Here is a 15,555-nt window from a genome sequence, read left to right on the forward strand (position 1 = left end):
TACAACCTCAATGACTTATACAAAAATATGGCCGTACAAATTTTTAAAATTATGGGCTAATACGACGGCACAACTGATCTTGTTCAATTCATACAAATGTTTGAACAGCGATGCGAGGCCTTTGGAAATCCAAACTGTCCCACCAAGGTAATGCATTAAACCTATGCGCTTAGAGGGAAAGGCTAGTCGATGGTTCATCACATTGATGCCGACGATTAAGACCAACTTCAGAACCTTGAAAACAGCCTTTATCCATGGCTTTTAAAGACAAGGTGATTGTTGGAGTGTAGCAAAAGAACTCTATTCAATTGAGCGTAACCCAAATGAAACCATTAGAGACTTTATCCTTCGGATAAAACTCTTGGACTCATGGGAGAAATTGAACGATTCTCAATTAAAGAGATGTTTCATGATGGGCTTAAAGAAAAATAGCTTACACAACTTGATCATTGTATCCAATCCAGAAACATTCGATCAATGTTGTAAAGAAGCAGTACGTTTAGATGACAACATGTTGGCAAATGATCATGCTACGAGATGTTCCTCATCTAAACCAAGTGAAGCAATGGCAAAAGAAAGATTGATCTCGGAATTGTCATTCCCTGAATTCTATGCAGCCTTGCTTATTAAAAGCTTACAACGAACATCTCTAAGAGAGGATAAGATCCTTCAAAATCAACCATCCTTAATGCCTCTACTACAAGTGAGGGGCAAATGCCTTGTGTTTAGTGCAATCACTACGACCATCCCAATCCACATTGTATATACATACAAGGCACCTGTTTTTCTGTATTGCATATATTGTAAATCATTTGATCATGATACTAAAAAGTTTCCCAATTCATCAACAATTAACTCAAAACCTCCATCTCCCGTGCACCAAACAAAAACATTCTACCAAAGGGTAGAAACTGCTCATTAGGAAGCAGTTAATCGAATACTTTAGTCGTGGACCTCATAAAGTGGCAGATTGCACAGTTTGGTATACTTCCATGCCCATAGTCACTAACACTTTGCAACCCATGTGTGAACGATGTGGCATTGATCAGATGTTCTAAGATTGCCCAAGACGAGTTGCTTCAATGCAACTTGTCTCTCACAAAATATAACTCTTAACATCTTAAGTGTACAAAAATGAAAAATTATCCACCACTGTACCCTTGAATGTGCTTACACGCTTACAAGCCAAGGCATGAGAAATGGTAAAAAAGAACACAAAAGACAATACCTCAACATGGGTAGAAGAACACGCTTTAAAGCAGAACCCAAAAGAAAATGCAAAACCTTCTAAACCCAAGAAAAACAAGGGATAACAAACTATCGAAACCAAGGTTGAATTAAAGGACAGGGAAAAGGAGCCCGTGGAGGTCATAAACCCAAAAGGGGACATAAACTCAAAAGAGCCAAAAGCTATACATGATGCAGAAGCGTCCACCTCAAAGGCCACCGCACAAACCACAAAACCCATATGTGCGACACAGGATACAAAAGCCTAAAAGAAAGTTAAAAAGATGAAACAAGTTCTAGAATGTCATTAAGTGAGGATGAAACAAGTTCTAGAATGTCATTAAGTGAGAATGTCATTAAGTGAGGATGAAACAAGTTCTGACTCTTCACTCAGTGCACCTCATAGACCAATCAAGAAACTAGAACCCACCCAACCACCCGAAATGGAAAATCATGATCATATGATATATGCGGAACGCAAAAAGCAAGCTCAGGAGAGCATGCTTAGCATGATTGAGTGTCTTACAGGATCACCGGTTGTGATTGAACCTAATAATGTCAAACCTAAAAAAGCAACCAAAATACAAAACCCCGAAGAGTACCACTTCCCCTTTCAAGAGGAAGACATACTCTCTACAAAAGAGTCATTCGAGATAGATTGCACGAATTATGCAATTGAGAAAGCATGGGAACAAGCTCTAGTGGAGCATGGGTTAGGATTAACCTTAAGGGTTGAGGTTAGGGTCAGGCATCCAATGGGTCACACATGGGAAATGGAGAGTCAAGAGTCACTTGAGGGTCCTCTTATATAATAGGGGCATAGGGCACACTCAAGGGAGGTTATCTTGAGGTTAGGTGATGATATGATGTTCTCTTGTATAGAGGATTATATCTACTCTCATGCCATTTCACACTACAACTACATGCTGCCGGATTGGACTCATACCTCTTGGTGGTATGGGACATCAAGGTAAAGGTATTGTCCCAAGGTAAAGGTATGAGGTACTTCATTGTAATTCATGTGTGCATCCCTTGGGCTCGTGCGGGTGGTTGGGTGGATGAGTTTATGCCCGGTTTATGCATGACAATTATCTAGAGAGATCTTAGGGTTTTAACAAATTGGAACATACAAATCCCCTAGAACCAACATCAACATCTTTACAACCCTTCTACAAGACCTTATAGTAGAATTACAAGATAACAACCCATCGGTGACTTCAACATTAAGTGGAAAGGCACAACACAATCTTCTTACATTCTTAGCAAGACTCTTGACTCAATATCATGCATTCAAGTGATCAATCAACCAACAACAATCCACGGATCAGTATTAGACCACATCTGGACAAACACCAACATAGAAACAACCATCTCAGGAACAAACTATTGCTATTGGTCTGACCACTCATCAACATACATTCTCATTCTAAAGAACTAGAATCACAATCCTTAATAATCAAACTTCTCTTCAAAAACACCAAAGAGAACAAAAATAGAGAAATCTAAATAGACCAACAAGATAACTTTTTAGAGTCCTTCAAGGTTTTTTATTTTTCACAATGCTTTTTTTACTTTTACGATGTATGCTATGCATATGGACTTAGACATCATGTAGGTATTCTCTAGGTTGATGTATGCTATGCATATGGACTTAGACATCATGTAGGTATTCTCTAGGTTTGCGCATGCACGAATGGACTTGGATATCAGAAGCCCCAACCAAATTTTTTTACCTTTTCTCATTATGGTTTTCATTATCGATATGCATACAGGTATGCATTATGGGCTTGAGTGTACCTTTGTGGTGCTTGCCTTTATACTATTATAAGTAAAAATATTACCACACTTTCTTTGGTTAAAAAAACACACCTAAGTGGTCGGGGGGAAAAATGCAGACTTTTTAACTAAATTATGTCTACATAGGCTAAGTGGGCGACTCCTGTTCATAGTTTGCACGTTTTTTTGTGAACAAGGGCAACCTTTCTTCTGTGTGGCCTGACGCGCTTGATCAGCACGACTTCCAATTCCAAGCTTTCTGAAAATGGTAAGGGATCATCCCGTCTCGTGTAATGACTCTGTTAATTTTAGGGTTTAGCCAGTTGGATTGTATCTTGGGCCTGGTTTTTCATTAATTATTTGGATTGGGTTCAGCTTGTTTTACTTGATATGCATTCAAAGGCCAGATCTGGTTATGGAATCTTTTCTTTTTCCATGGATATGTGGTATCATGGATGCTTTTAGGGTTAAGTTTTCTACCCTTTCCTGTCCACGGTTTAAGTGTTAGTCCAGCATTGACTAGGAGGACTTGTTCTTAATCCTGCGCTAATTGTGGCACATTCAGATGCATTTTCCTCGCGTAAAATTGTAAGTTTGTGCTACATGCGGTAGTTATGAACAGATTTATAAGTGCCAATTGGACAGGCTTATGTCTTTTATAATTTTATGGAATCAGTAGGTTTTTGCCCACATTCAGAAGGTAGACACTAGGGTTTTCCAGTATTTCATGATTACTGCTTAGCTGCAGGCAGGGAATAGAGAGTCTGTGTTAATGACATCAAAAACTTTATGATGGACAGATCATTTTCCCAAAGTCTTGTTCCTTTAAAATTGATGTGTCATGCACGTGTGTGTAGATCCCCCAGGGAGATGCCCCAAGTTTTCCAGCAAGTTAAGTTTCAACTAAGGCATGCTTGGAAATATACTCATGGCCTTCAAAACTAGAGACGAGGCAAATTCTATATCACTGAGCTATGGACAAGAACCAACAAAGATCAGCTTGTGAAATCTCTCACCTATGGACAATGTTCCTTCTCTGAGTGAAGACCAAAGTATGTTGAACGACACTAGCTTCACCCACAAGGTGTATGTGTGCAAGAATGGGGAGAAGGTTTGGGCTGCGGGATGCGGGTGTGGCAACTTGCTCTTGCGTGTTCTGCTCAAGGCTGTTATGGCGGGTTCGTGCTCCTGCAGGCCCCACTGCTGGCATAAGAGGCCCCACCCTGTGTATCGCCTCAAAGTCTCTTGAATGTCACAAGTGTCCCAAGTGCCCCTCTGAGCATGCATTAGTTTACTTGCTGGAAAACCTGGAGCCCTCACTGATTTCCTCTTTATATATTGTATGAAATGTACTAATTGACATGCAAGATGGCACTGCAACAACAAACCACTGCAAGATGGCAACATCAAAAGATTGCCACACTAACATGCAGAAGCCTTTCACTAATCATATTCTTCATACTAGCAGAAGCCTTTCACTAATCACATTCGTCATATTTGCATATCATATGCTGCATATATTCTACAAAATGGACTTAACCGTGTGCTAGATGGCATCAAACCTGAACAACAGAAACACAATGCATCTTGCTTTTTGCCATCGTGCACAGAACAACCATATGTGTACAGGCATCTGGCCTTTGCGGTTGATTGAGTTATGCATTTGATCTGTTTTCTTGTGTGAGCACTCTTTCAGGTCTACATTGTGCCACATTTTCCCTAACAAATGCAATTATGGTGTAACGCTTGTTTACTTAGCTCTTGAGGTCTTTTGAGGACTTGTAGCATTTCAAAATAATCGATGAATAATAACAATTGTGGAATATTGTTTCTATTGTGACTCGTTCATACAAGGAGGTCGTTCTCATATTTTGGTATGTTGCAGGCTGACTCAGTAGCTGCCATATATAGCCCAGTGCCCGAGGGACTGTACCCACTGTTGTCCATTTTGCTTCTTAGCATTGGTCTCATGATAGCTGCCTACTTTTTCATGTAAGTTTATTGTTTCTTATCATGTTTCATGTGTTTGTGATCAATTTTACTTGGTTATAAGAAAGTACGATTCACGTATGGTTTTAGTGCAAGTGTACATGGGTTTAGTTTTATCAAGAGAATCCTATGGAAATATTGTTGAGAGATGAAGATCATCACTTGCATCAACTCCAACACTTGAGATGCATGTCGTTCTAGGGCCTTTAGTTAGGGTTAGGGTAAACAGAGGATTCAGCCGGTGTTGTGAGTTCTCCTTTCTCTCCATTCAAGTCTTTTGCGGCAGCCAATTACTGGGCACAGTATCGTGGGTGACTCAGTCTGGCCCTCCTCTCTCATATGAGGAGGCAGCAGGAGGACAGGCTTTCGACTCTCTTACTACAAATTTATACTGTTCCCACTCTCGACAGCATGTCAAAGCCTTGGTCTCCGGGGACTAGTCAGAGATGGTGGGAGATCATTAGCAGCATTATTGCATGGCAGGCGGGTTGCAGCGAGGCACCCTCCGGAGTTCCTTATTTGCCTCTTTGGAGGGTTCTAAGCGTGCACATTTGGCCTTTGACTGCTTGTTTTTTTAGCTAAAAGAAGGATCTTTTTATCCCTTTGTAATGGGGCAAAATGTTTCTATGATGAAACATTGTGAAGGCAAAACTTCTTGACCGAAAGGCTGTTTTGCCTGAACTTGATGTTTTTGGGGGCAGAAAAATATTTTAAGTTTTTTTGGTCCAAAACGTTAGTCTCATAGTTACCAGGTGTTCAAAAACGTTTCATACAAATTGGGGAAGTTTCATAAACGATTTAGAGTTTTTTTTTTTCAAGTTTAGCGCGTTTGTTGACTGAGATATGTGTACATTGCTGAACCAGATATGAGGTTACGACTTCAAAATTCAGTCGCAGCCTCTTCCATGAGCTTACGACAGGCGCCATTGCTTCGTTCTTCCTGGTTGGTCCACTACTCTTGTGACAGTGAGACAGTAATTAATCAGTATTAGCATAGATGATAAAACTTTGAATGTAGTGTCTTTCTTGGGTGCTTAAATACTGAAACTGTTAGCTTTCTGCAGGGATTTGGGTCGTTGTTCCTGCTCTTATGGACAGGTGTATACGTTTGACAGGTGAAAGAATGTAGGGATATGGATGTTAGGTCTTTTGTTTTTTGAAGTAAATATGTCGTTTGTAAGCATGTGTAACTCCGATGACCTGGTGGACATTGAAGAGAGTTAGTGGACAAGTCTGAACACAGGTTTATGCGTAGTTCATTTTTGAAATTACAATGGTATCGAAGAAAGAATTCCAACATACCGGAAGGTGATTGGTCCGAGGACTCCAGTGTTAATTAATTGAAGCAAAGACAGTGTTATCATGTTCTTGCTGCTGTGTATGTTACTATGCCTGGGTGGTGTGCTTTAGAGCTGTCCCCTAATTATCCCTTGCCACCAACTCTAGTATATTTTCTTGCCTCTCTTTCTCTCTCTCTCTCTCTCATGCATCACCCATGTGAGGCAATGTGTACATGCATTTCACTTGTAGCCACCTTCTAGGCAAAGTTCGTGGTAGAGTATGACTGTTTTGGGTTCTTTTGGCAACCCGATAGGTCCCTGTAGGTGCCCATGACATGCACCAATAGTAGGGACTCAAGCTAGGCACAATATGAACACAAGAAATGACCTTTTTGATGACTTTTTGGGGTCATAAAAGGGTTGGCCAACCTCAACTCGAACAACATTATGACACTTTATAAAAGGATAGTTTAGAGTTCTTTTTGTCTATTGTTAGACCTTGGTTAGGAAGGATGAGGAAGATTGATGCCAAGAATTGTGACATCATTTGGTGGTACTATAGGTGGTGAAAATTAAGCAAATTCAATGTTTCAAGAAAGGGAAAGGAGAAGGTGGATTAGCCTTTCATAAAACCTACTATCTTTCATAATGCCTGCTGTTCAGTAGGTCATTCCTTTGTTGATGGAGCTAGTGGCTTAGAATAGAGTCTTGATGAGGAGTTTGGTATCTTGACTGTTGTTACACCTGGTGTACAAAGAGTCAAAGCAGTGTTGAGAATACCACCTAGTAGTGATCTAGGTGTGTGGGTCTACAAAGTAAATCAGAATTCAAATGGGTCTGTGAGCAGGTACAAGGCAAGATTAGTAACCAAATGATATGCATAGACTTAATGGCATTCTGATTATGAGGAGACTTCCTGTCCAATTGCTAGGTAACCATGAGGCAATCATTGTTATGTGAATGGTATTCATATCAAATGGATGTAAAGAATGTTTTTTTACTTGGTGATTTATAAGAAAAGGTCTACATGGTGCAACCACCAGGATATGGGCGCCATGCACATCTAAATTTTGTTTATAGGTTGCATAAAGCACGTAGAGAGGAATGCTTGCTATTATTGCAGAGGTGCAAGGGTATAGTCAGATTTTCTTGCGACGCATTCGTAAGAATTACATGACCAATTAGGAGAATCTAGAGAAATTGGCCACCATAGTTGGTACTACATAGTCGGAAGAAGATAAGCCGGAAGTAATGGTGGCGACAAGGTCGCAAAAGGTGAAATGTTAGTTGCAAAAAAGTCGGCATGTAAGAAAAGTAAAACAGTCTCATGGGAAGAAGACTAGGCCAAAGTAGATGTTGAGGCCTTGAGGTTGGTGCAAGAAGCCCTAGATATGGTAGGAAAATCCAATAAGAGAAATATTGAGATAGACCCATAGTTGCTAGCAAGAACAAAGGAATGACCATAGCAATCAAAGTTAATCGTCCAACTCAGTTGAGAGGAGTTGAGCAGGCCAAGAGTGGAGGTTGCTACTAGCGGGGATAAAGGGAAGCCAAAAGTAGTAGGCTATGTCAACCAAAGGCAGTACGCAAATAATTGAATGAACATGGAGGATGTGCATAATTTCCAACAGCAGCAGCAGTATGGTTGAGAAAGAGAGAGGACACCCCAAATGCAGCTAGGGTGCAAAAAAGTAAAACAACATGGTGCCACGAGTATCAAATAAACCTCAAGAAAGATGCAATGCCGATCTGACAGCACAGGTATCGGATGAACAACTATACCAAGCAAGTCAGGGAGAAAATTGATAAGTTCTTAATTAAGGTCGGATTCATCTATTTGATAGAGAAGGAGCAACATGGATATCACCCACAGTGATAGTGCCAAAAAAGGATCTAAAGATTAGAGTTTGTGTAGATTAAAGGAAACTTGATTCTCTACAATAGTCTCAAATCCATTTTCTTAGCCCTTTAGAAAGATTTATAATTGGATGAGGTCACAAGTCATTGTTCTTGGATGGATTCAACGACTACAAGCAAGTTTGCATGGCATCACAAGATGGGGAAAAGACAATATTGATCATTTAATGGGGGGTATTTTTGTCTCCAATGTCATGTCATTTGGTTTGAGGAATAACTTGTAACACTTTAAAGAATGGTCAAAGAAATAATTTATGAGTATCGAACACAAATCATGAAAGTCTTTGTGGATATTTTTTCAATGTGTTTGTTAGAAGAGAGCGGTACACCACCACCACTTGAGGCTATGCTTATAGAGATGTAGAGAGACCAAACTCAAATTAAATATGGTAAAGTGCACCTTTGCAATTTTCTCAGGAACACTATTGGGCCACATTGTGTCGAAGGACTGGTGGCTCTAAACCACGAGTGATGAAGCCCTTCCAAGAAGGTCCCCTCAAATGATGCGTAAGCACCCCTCTTTCCGTGAGGCTTTTAAGCCTCTTCCAATCTAGCACTGTGGGGAAGAGAGTTTCCCAGCTAGTCCACTGAATATGCCCCAAGAGGTCTACCATACTCAACCAAGATCAAGTCATCCCACATAATGGGTTGTCTATTGGCCTCCTCAGTTGACAACGGAGGTATGTGAACCAAGAACCTTCTCATGCAATTCCAAGCCTAAAGGGGGAGGGATTCATGCCCAGATACCTTGGTACTTATCCCTTAGTACATCCATGGAATAAACAATACCCGTTGAAGGTCAGCTTGAACATTGATAGACAAGCCCACAATAGAAGCTATAGTCACAAAGTGTACACCTTAAGAGGGTTATCTCAAGAAGGATTAGCAATGTCGGGTGTTGGTGCTAGTGATAAACCAAAAAGCATAAGGCTATTATTACGAAGGCATCACTAAAATTTGGATTTCTAGGAGGAAAGAAGATCAAATAAAAAGTTTCTCTAGTGAATCTTGAAAAAAGGTCACCACCAAAGACTTGAGGACCTTAGGCACAACCCCAAAGGCAAAGGATAGTGTTGATAAGAATCGAAAAGCCATAGGAACCTTCTTACCAACAAATCACTAATCAAGAAGTTAAATAATGGAGTAAAACATGTAAAACCTTTTTAAATACCTGCTCCAAAAAAGAAAAGGAGAAAGTGATAAAAACATAAGTACAAAGGGAGAGACACACGAGAACCTCTACTGGTGCTACAATGTCTATGGACACCTTTATACATTGGATGGAAGAAGAATTACAATGTCACACAAGAACACTTTGATACATTGGATGGAAGAAGAATTACAATGTCATAAGAATGAGCTGGAGAATCTCTATCAACAGTTACCATCAAAGCCCAAGGGGGGACATCTAAGTATAATTAGGTACCCAAGGAACATTATGAAGGTGCTAAGAGCAAGAAAACCAACAAGGAAAAGAACCAAAAGTTAGACATGAAAGACTAGTGAGTTTAAAAGATTTTCATGCCATAATGTTGAACACAACACACCCATGTTGAAGGCCCAAAACCTCTCCATCAACTCCAAGCTATTTAAAAGTTCAAAACACAATGAAGAAGATTTTCACTGTAAAAAATTGTGGATTTTCACATTGTGTAAATCAAAAGAAGAAATTGTTGTGTGCACATTGTTAGCAAAACAACATCACAAGATTCATCAAGCATAGAAAATATTCAAGTCCAAGGTTTTCAACATCACATTTTCAGGTTTTCTTGCACTCATCATTTTAACATTGAGGAGGGAGTCAAAACAAAAGAAAACAGATCACTTAAATTTTCCATGGTTCTGAAAATACACGATTTCCTAGGTCCACCCAAAATATGGCATGTGTAAACAAGTTCAAAAGATCATCTACCTAGATTTACTTTTAGCCCTTCATTGCCAAGGAAAACTTATTAATTATGAAGTATGAAATTTATTTACACAATTTAGCATGTGCATTGGAAGTTGATGTAATGCCATGCAGAAGGGATTATTCTTTCAACACTAATATGATGGTAGGTATTAGTATATGTTCAATGTCCGCCTCTCAGCATGTATCTCACATTGATGTATGGTGCACATATGTATGGCCCCCATTATGAGGAGAAGCCATTGGTGCACTATCTTTAATAGGAACCCCAGCTTAGATGCTGGAAGGGGTCGTAGTTGTGACCATTGATGGTTAGGAGATGATGAGGGGTATAAGCATTAGCTAGAGTCAGGTCCAAAAGGTATAGGGAATATTCTCTCGGAGACTAATTTCATCATTAGTGCATGGTGGCCGGTTGGGATGCGTCATGGTTATGCAGGTGGTGAGCTGTGTCAATGTAGCGTAGCCGCCCACATCTTACGTAGGTGGTGAGCTTCGTCAATGTAGCGTAGCCGGCCACATCTTAGGCGCGTCCATCGCACTATATGCAACACTATAAATGGACATAGTTGGCACAAGCTAAGGTATCCAATGCTTGTGAGCATATATTTCCTATACTCTTAGTACGCCCTCCATCTAGCGTTCGTCTAGATCACCATCTAAGCGTTACACTAGAGCGCACGGGTGGATAACACAATCATATTGTACATATCTCTTGTTTGGTATAATCAGAATTTTAAAATTCTCTCCATTCTCTATTGCATTATCTAGTGTACTTTCTCTTGTTGTATCTCTTTTCACTGTGCCATATTTTTATAAGGTAAAGAGTTTGTGTTTTCTGTCTCCAATTATTTGGAACATTCACATCTCAGCAACTCTTTAGCAAGTCATTTTTATGATGTAATGGTGGATGAGACAACTATAGAGCACTAGAAAAGCATCTTATTATTTATGTATCATTCTCATCTAGTAATGAAAGAGGGACGTGCAACATTGAATTTGTAAAGTTAGTCATGGTGGTTGATGATGGGCGTGCTCAAACAAAATTCAATCATTTAGGTGTTATATATGCAAAAAGGCTTGATTTACAATGCTTAGTGGGTATATCCACCATAGATGGTGATAGTTTTATGCTTGGTTGTCAGGATGGATTGGCTCCAAAGTTAGCACGTGTAATTCCTCATCTCATTAGTGTGCTTTCTGTAGCATATAGAGAATCTATGACGGTGCTTGATTTGCAACGCTTAGCGAGTATATTCACAAATGGTGACAATCCTAGGCTTGGTTGTCATGATGGATTGGTTATAAAATTAACATGTGTAATTCCTCATCTCATTAGTACGCATTGTGTAGCTTAGAGAATCTCTAATAATGCTTGATGCATTAAAATACGTTCCTTTCTTATTATACACTGAATATTTTACTAACAAAATTTACTCATGGATTGTTGTATCTAGTTTGAGACACAAAGAATTCCAAAATCTTCTTTGTGAAATGAATACATGATGTGAGATGGTTAGCTAGAGGAAGTGTTATGGTTAGATTGAAAAAATTGATGCTGGCTTATCTAGGGATTTTGGAAGGAGGGAATTCGTGCGTGGTATAACAGATTGCGAACATACAAGGTTTTGTTTTGCATCTTCATGCTTGTTGATGTATTACATGACTTGGATATATTAAATAAAAAGTTCCAAGAAGATGGATATAACATCTTTCACCACATGTATTGAAGTGACTTTGTCATCCCTAAGGAGTAAATTTTTGTAAGAGGATTTTGCTAAAGACACATTGTACCTACTTGTGTAAGAAGAAGATTTTATTTTAGACCACACGCACGCACGCACGCACACGAACAAGAATCATATTTTAAGGAGGAGGAGGTACTAGCCCAAAACTATCAAAGGAGTCCCAAATCTTTGGGTAGCTTGAAATCTTACCATTGTCTCTTTATTTTATGTATAAACCACTATTTATACATTGCCCACTTATACATAGGGATCCCACACACAGATAGAGAGCTTTGGCTCACATTACACAAAACTAGATGACAAAATTCTCTAAAAAGTCCACCAGGAAGATTGTAAACTTACACCTTGACCCCAATGGGGTCAAATGGAGGAGAAGTACCTTCTTCCCCAATCCCCATTGACTACCACAAGAAGCTATCCCTTGCCACCTCTTTTAGCTCTTTTAGCTATGTTGGGGATAATATTTATGGCTAGGGTATGCAGCCACATTGTCATCATGTGTTTCCATGGGAGATCCTATAAGGGCTAATACTTATGGTTGGGGTACATGTAGGCCCACATTTCCATTATGTGTTTCCATGGGAAATTCTACTGGGTCACACCACATGCCAATTAGGCATAGCGCTATATTTATGGGACATCACCACCCAGGGTATCATCCACATGATCCCAAACAATTTGGTGGTTTTCCACCAAAACTATTATCCATACCCAATTAGATATTACTAACACATATTAGACTTCATGACTCTTCTTATACCTAAAAACACACATCCTTCAAGTGTCACTGCCACTAACAGGCTATTACTTTTGATAACAACTTCATGGATGTTCTCTCCTAAGAAGAATGATCAAAGGGAAATTAATTTCATTTGGCACCCCTTCATGGTCAAAGAGCACAACCTACCAAAGAATACCCCATGGAATCTAGTTTGGTATGCTCTATATTGCTGAAATTATTGCCACTTTGTTGAATGAAATGACTCAACAACAGTGTAAGGAAGATACTAGCAAGGTCACACTCAATTGTACCCACATGTAATCTAGTTTAGTATGCTCTATATTGCTAAAATGATATAAGCATTGAAGTTTCTCTCTTGTAATGAAGTAAACTCCACTAATGTGCTAAATACTAGCACCTTAGTAATTATAAGTAGCTAATTACTATAGTCAACACAACCAATGAACTTAAAATTACCCCAACATTACCCTTTGGCTTTGCCTCCTAACAAGAGGTAGCAATTTGCCTTACCAACACCCATTGCATTTTCCATGCCTAAATGCACCTCACTAAGGAAAAAATGCATGTTAAAGAGGGATCCCAAGAGTATAGACCCACTCGTATCGCCTCTATTGCTACCTCCTTAGCCACCCTCCATGATGTATCACCAATTCACCATTAACGAGATTCATGAAGGATGTTAAGTGCACTAGCCCCCCATCAATGAATTACCATCTACTAGCTAGGAGGACTCTCTTTAGAGGAAGAAAGTTTTCAAGGAAGTTCTTCTTGAAAACTTCCTCCTAATTCACCCAAAAGTTGTAGACCTAAGTAGATCTTAGTAAATAGCATCATTCTTCCTAGGAAATCCAATTAACATTAGCTCCCATACATGAAAGACATATATGCACACATTTTTCAAAATGAGCTTCAACATGTCTCTTATTTGATTAGATCATGGCCTTTAAAGGAGGCACTAAATTAAGAGAAGGAATATCTCTCATGTTCTAGCAAGACATAAAAAACAAAGTCTTAATAGAGGCCAAGAAAGAAGCCAAACACAAGTTTCAAAGAGTATAAGGATTAAGGATTTCCAACCAATCCCTTACAATTTCACGGCCTAAAATCTTTTGTAGAATGGCAAGGAGAAGATTTGGTGGAGGACCTAGAATGTCCCCTACAAAGAACCACCCAAAGTCAAAGAAGTATGCCTTGCATGACCTAGTGAGGATTCAAAACATGTGTACACTGTCAACAACGACTTCAAATTCAATGAGGAAAAGGGTCTCATTTCTTGAGTTTAAGTATTTATGTGCATGAAAATACACTTACATAAATGGTTTGCGACTTGAAATAGACAATCATACAATCCCAATCATGGAGGAATCAAGGCCAATAAACTAGAGACAATATGCAATGAATCCCAAATATTCCTAATTGTGGTCAATAGTAAGCTTCAAAAGTGCATAGATTTAGGATTTGTCTACAAGATAGAGCATACCAAATGGGTCTTTTCCAATTGTTATAATCCTTTGAAAAGGTAAAATAAGAATATGTGCTAAACTTAAAAATAGTCAAGGACCACTATTCGTTGTAGAGAGTATGTGCTAAACTTAAAAATAAGAGTATGTGCTAAACTTAAAAATAGTCAAGGACCACTATTCGTTGCCTTACATAGAACGTGTTCATTGTAGAGAGTAGTAGGCAAAGAACTTATGATCATTGTAGAGAGTAACAGGAAAAGAACTCATTTCTTGGGATACAACCAAGTGTTGCTAAACCCCATAAAATGTGGTTGTGCACACATGTATAAATGGTGATGCCATTTGGATTAACTATAGATTCCAATAGCTTATGTGAGTACCTTAGGGAAATCCTTGAGATATTGATGGATGATCTATGTGTCAACTCTATATGGAAATTTATATTTAGAAAGAACATTGGTATTTCTCAAGGAAAGTGATTAATGTTAAGAAACAAAGAATTCCCAAACTATAATAGTGCTAGGTTAGTAGTTCACAGTGCTAGTTAGCAACTCATAGTGCCAGTTAGCATTTCAAAATGCTAATTAGCAGTTCACAATGGTAGTTAGCAGTTCCAAGTAGTAGTTAATTATATTGCAAGTTAGTAGATTATAGTGCTAGTTAGCAGTTTCTAGTGGTATTTATTAGTAAACTAGCAATCATGGTGCTGGTTTAATTGTAAGCAATAGTTGTTAAAAAATTTCTTAAGTCTCATTGCCCAAATGTTGCTTCATTCATTCTACATGAACCTAAAGTCATGGGCAAATTACCAAGATTCCAAGAGCAATTTTAAGAATCATCAACTACATAAGTGGTGCTAGGTGACTGTGGCCAAACGAGGAATTTGGGGGTACTTTCTTCAGCAAGGTTGTAGCACATGATTTGATCTACTAGTCATTATTAATGGGTGATATTATATCTTTGAAACAAGTTAGGCTATACTGTAGTCCATTGTATATATTGTATATAAAATCGACATGTTTTACAGATGTAAACATAAAGTGTCTACAGAGTTTGCAAAGTGATTTGGGGTAAAATTCTTGTTGGTTAGTTTGTTTGGAGGTACATCATATCTGGGATTGAGATAATATCTTTGACTTGCTTAATACTTCATTTCATTGTATGAGTCTTGATCATTATGATGTATAGTTTTCTCTACATACAATTGTGGTGCATAAATGTGTGTGAATTCTCATTTTTTATCCTCATAGACACTTAATTAGTGTGTTTTTTAATCTTTGTGAATCAAATACCACTCTAATCTCAATAGATACCCCATATCTCTCCCTCATTTCAACCATGGTATGAATTGCTATGAAGATCAACAATGGTATGAATTGCTACTATGAAGATCAACACTCAAGTGGTGCAAAATTGTTCAAGTATTTGCTGAAGCATTTTCTTGAAGAAATTGAAGTTTCTATAGTAACACTCTCTTGTGAAGGCATTCCACAACAAAGGAGCT

At 38.8% G+C, this 15,555-nt stretch overlaps 1 protein-coding gene across 1 annotated transcript; it reads left to right on the forward strand.

Annotated features, from left to right (window-relative positions):
- The first annotated feature begins 3,131 nt into the window (after positions 1–3,131).
- On the forward strand, positions 3,132–6,359 carry LOC147623636 (uncharacterized). The gene is made up of 4 exons (XM_086820214.1): positions 3,132–3,271; positions 4,889–4,995; positions 5,857–5,935; positions 6,057–6,359. The coding sequence occupies exons 1-4, from the start codon at positions 3,269–3,271 to the stop codon at positions 6,102–6,104; spliced, it is 237 nt and encodes a 78-aa protein (XP_086676340.1). The 5' UTR covers positions 3,132–3,268; the 3' UTR covers positions 6,105–6,359.
- The last annotated feature ends 9,196 nt before the right edge of the window (positions 6,360–15,555 follow it).

The sequence above is a fragment of the Cibotium barometz genome, chromosome 26 (genome assembly GCF_041138505.1).
Source record: "Cibotium barometz isolate CiBa-2024 chromosome 26, ASM4113850v1, whole genome shotgun sequence".
Taxonomy (NCBI): Eukaryota; Viridiplantae; Streptophyta; class Polypodiopsida; order Cyatheales; family Cibotiaceae; genus Cibotium; species Cibotium barometz.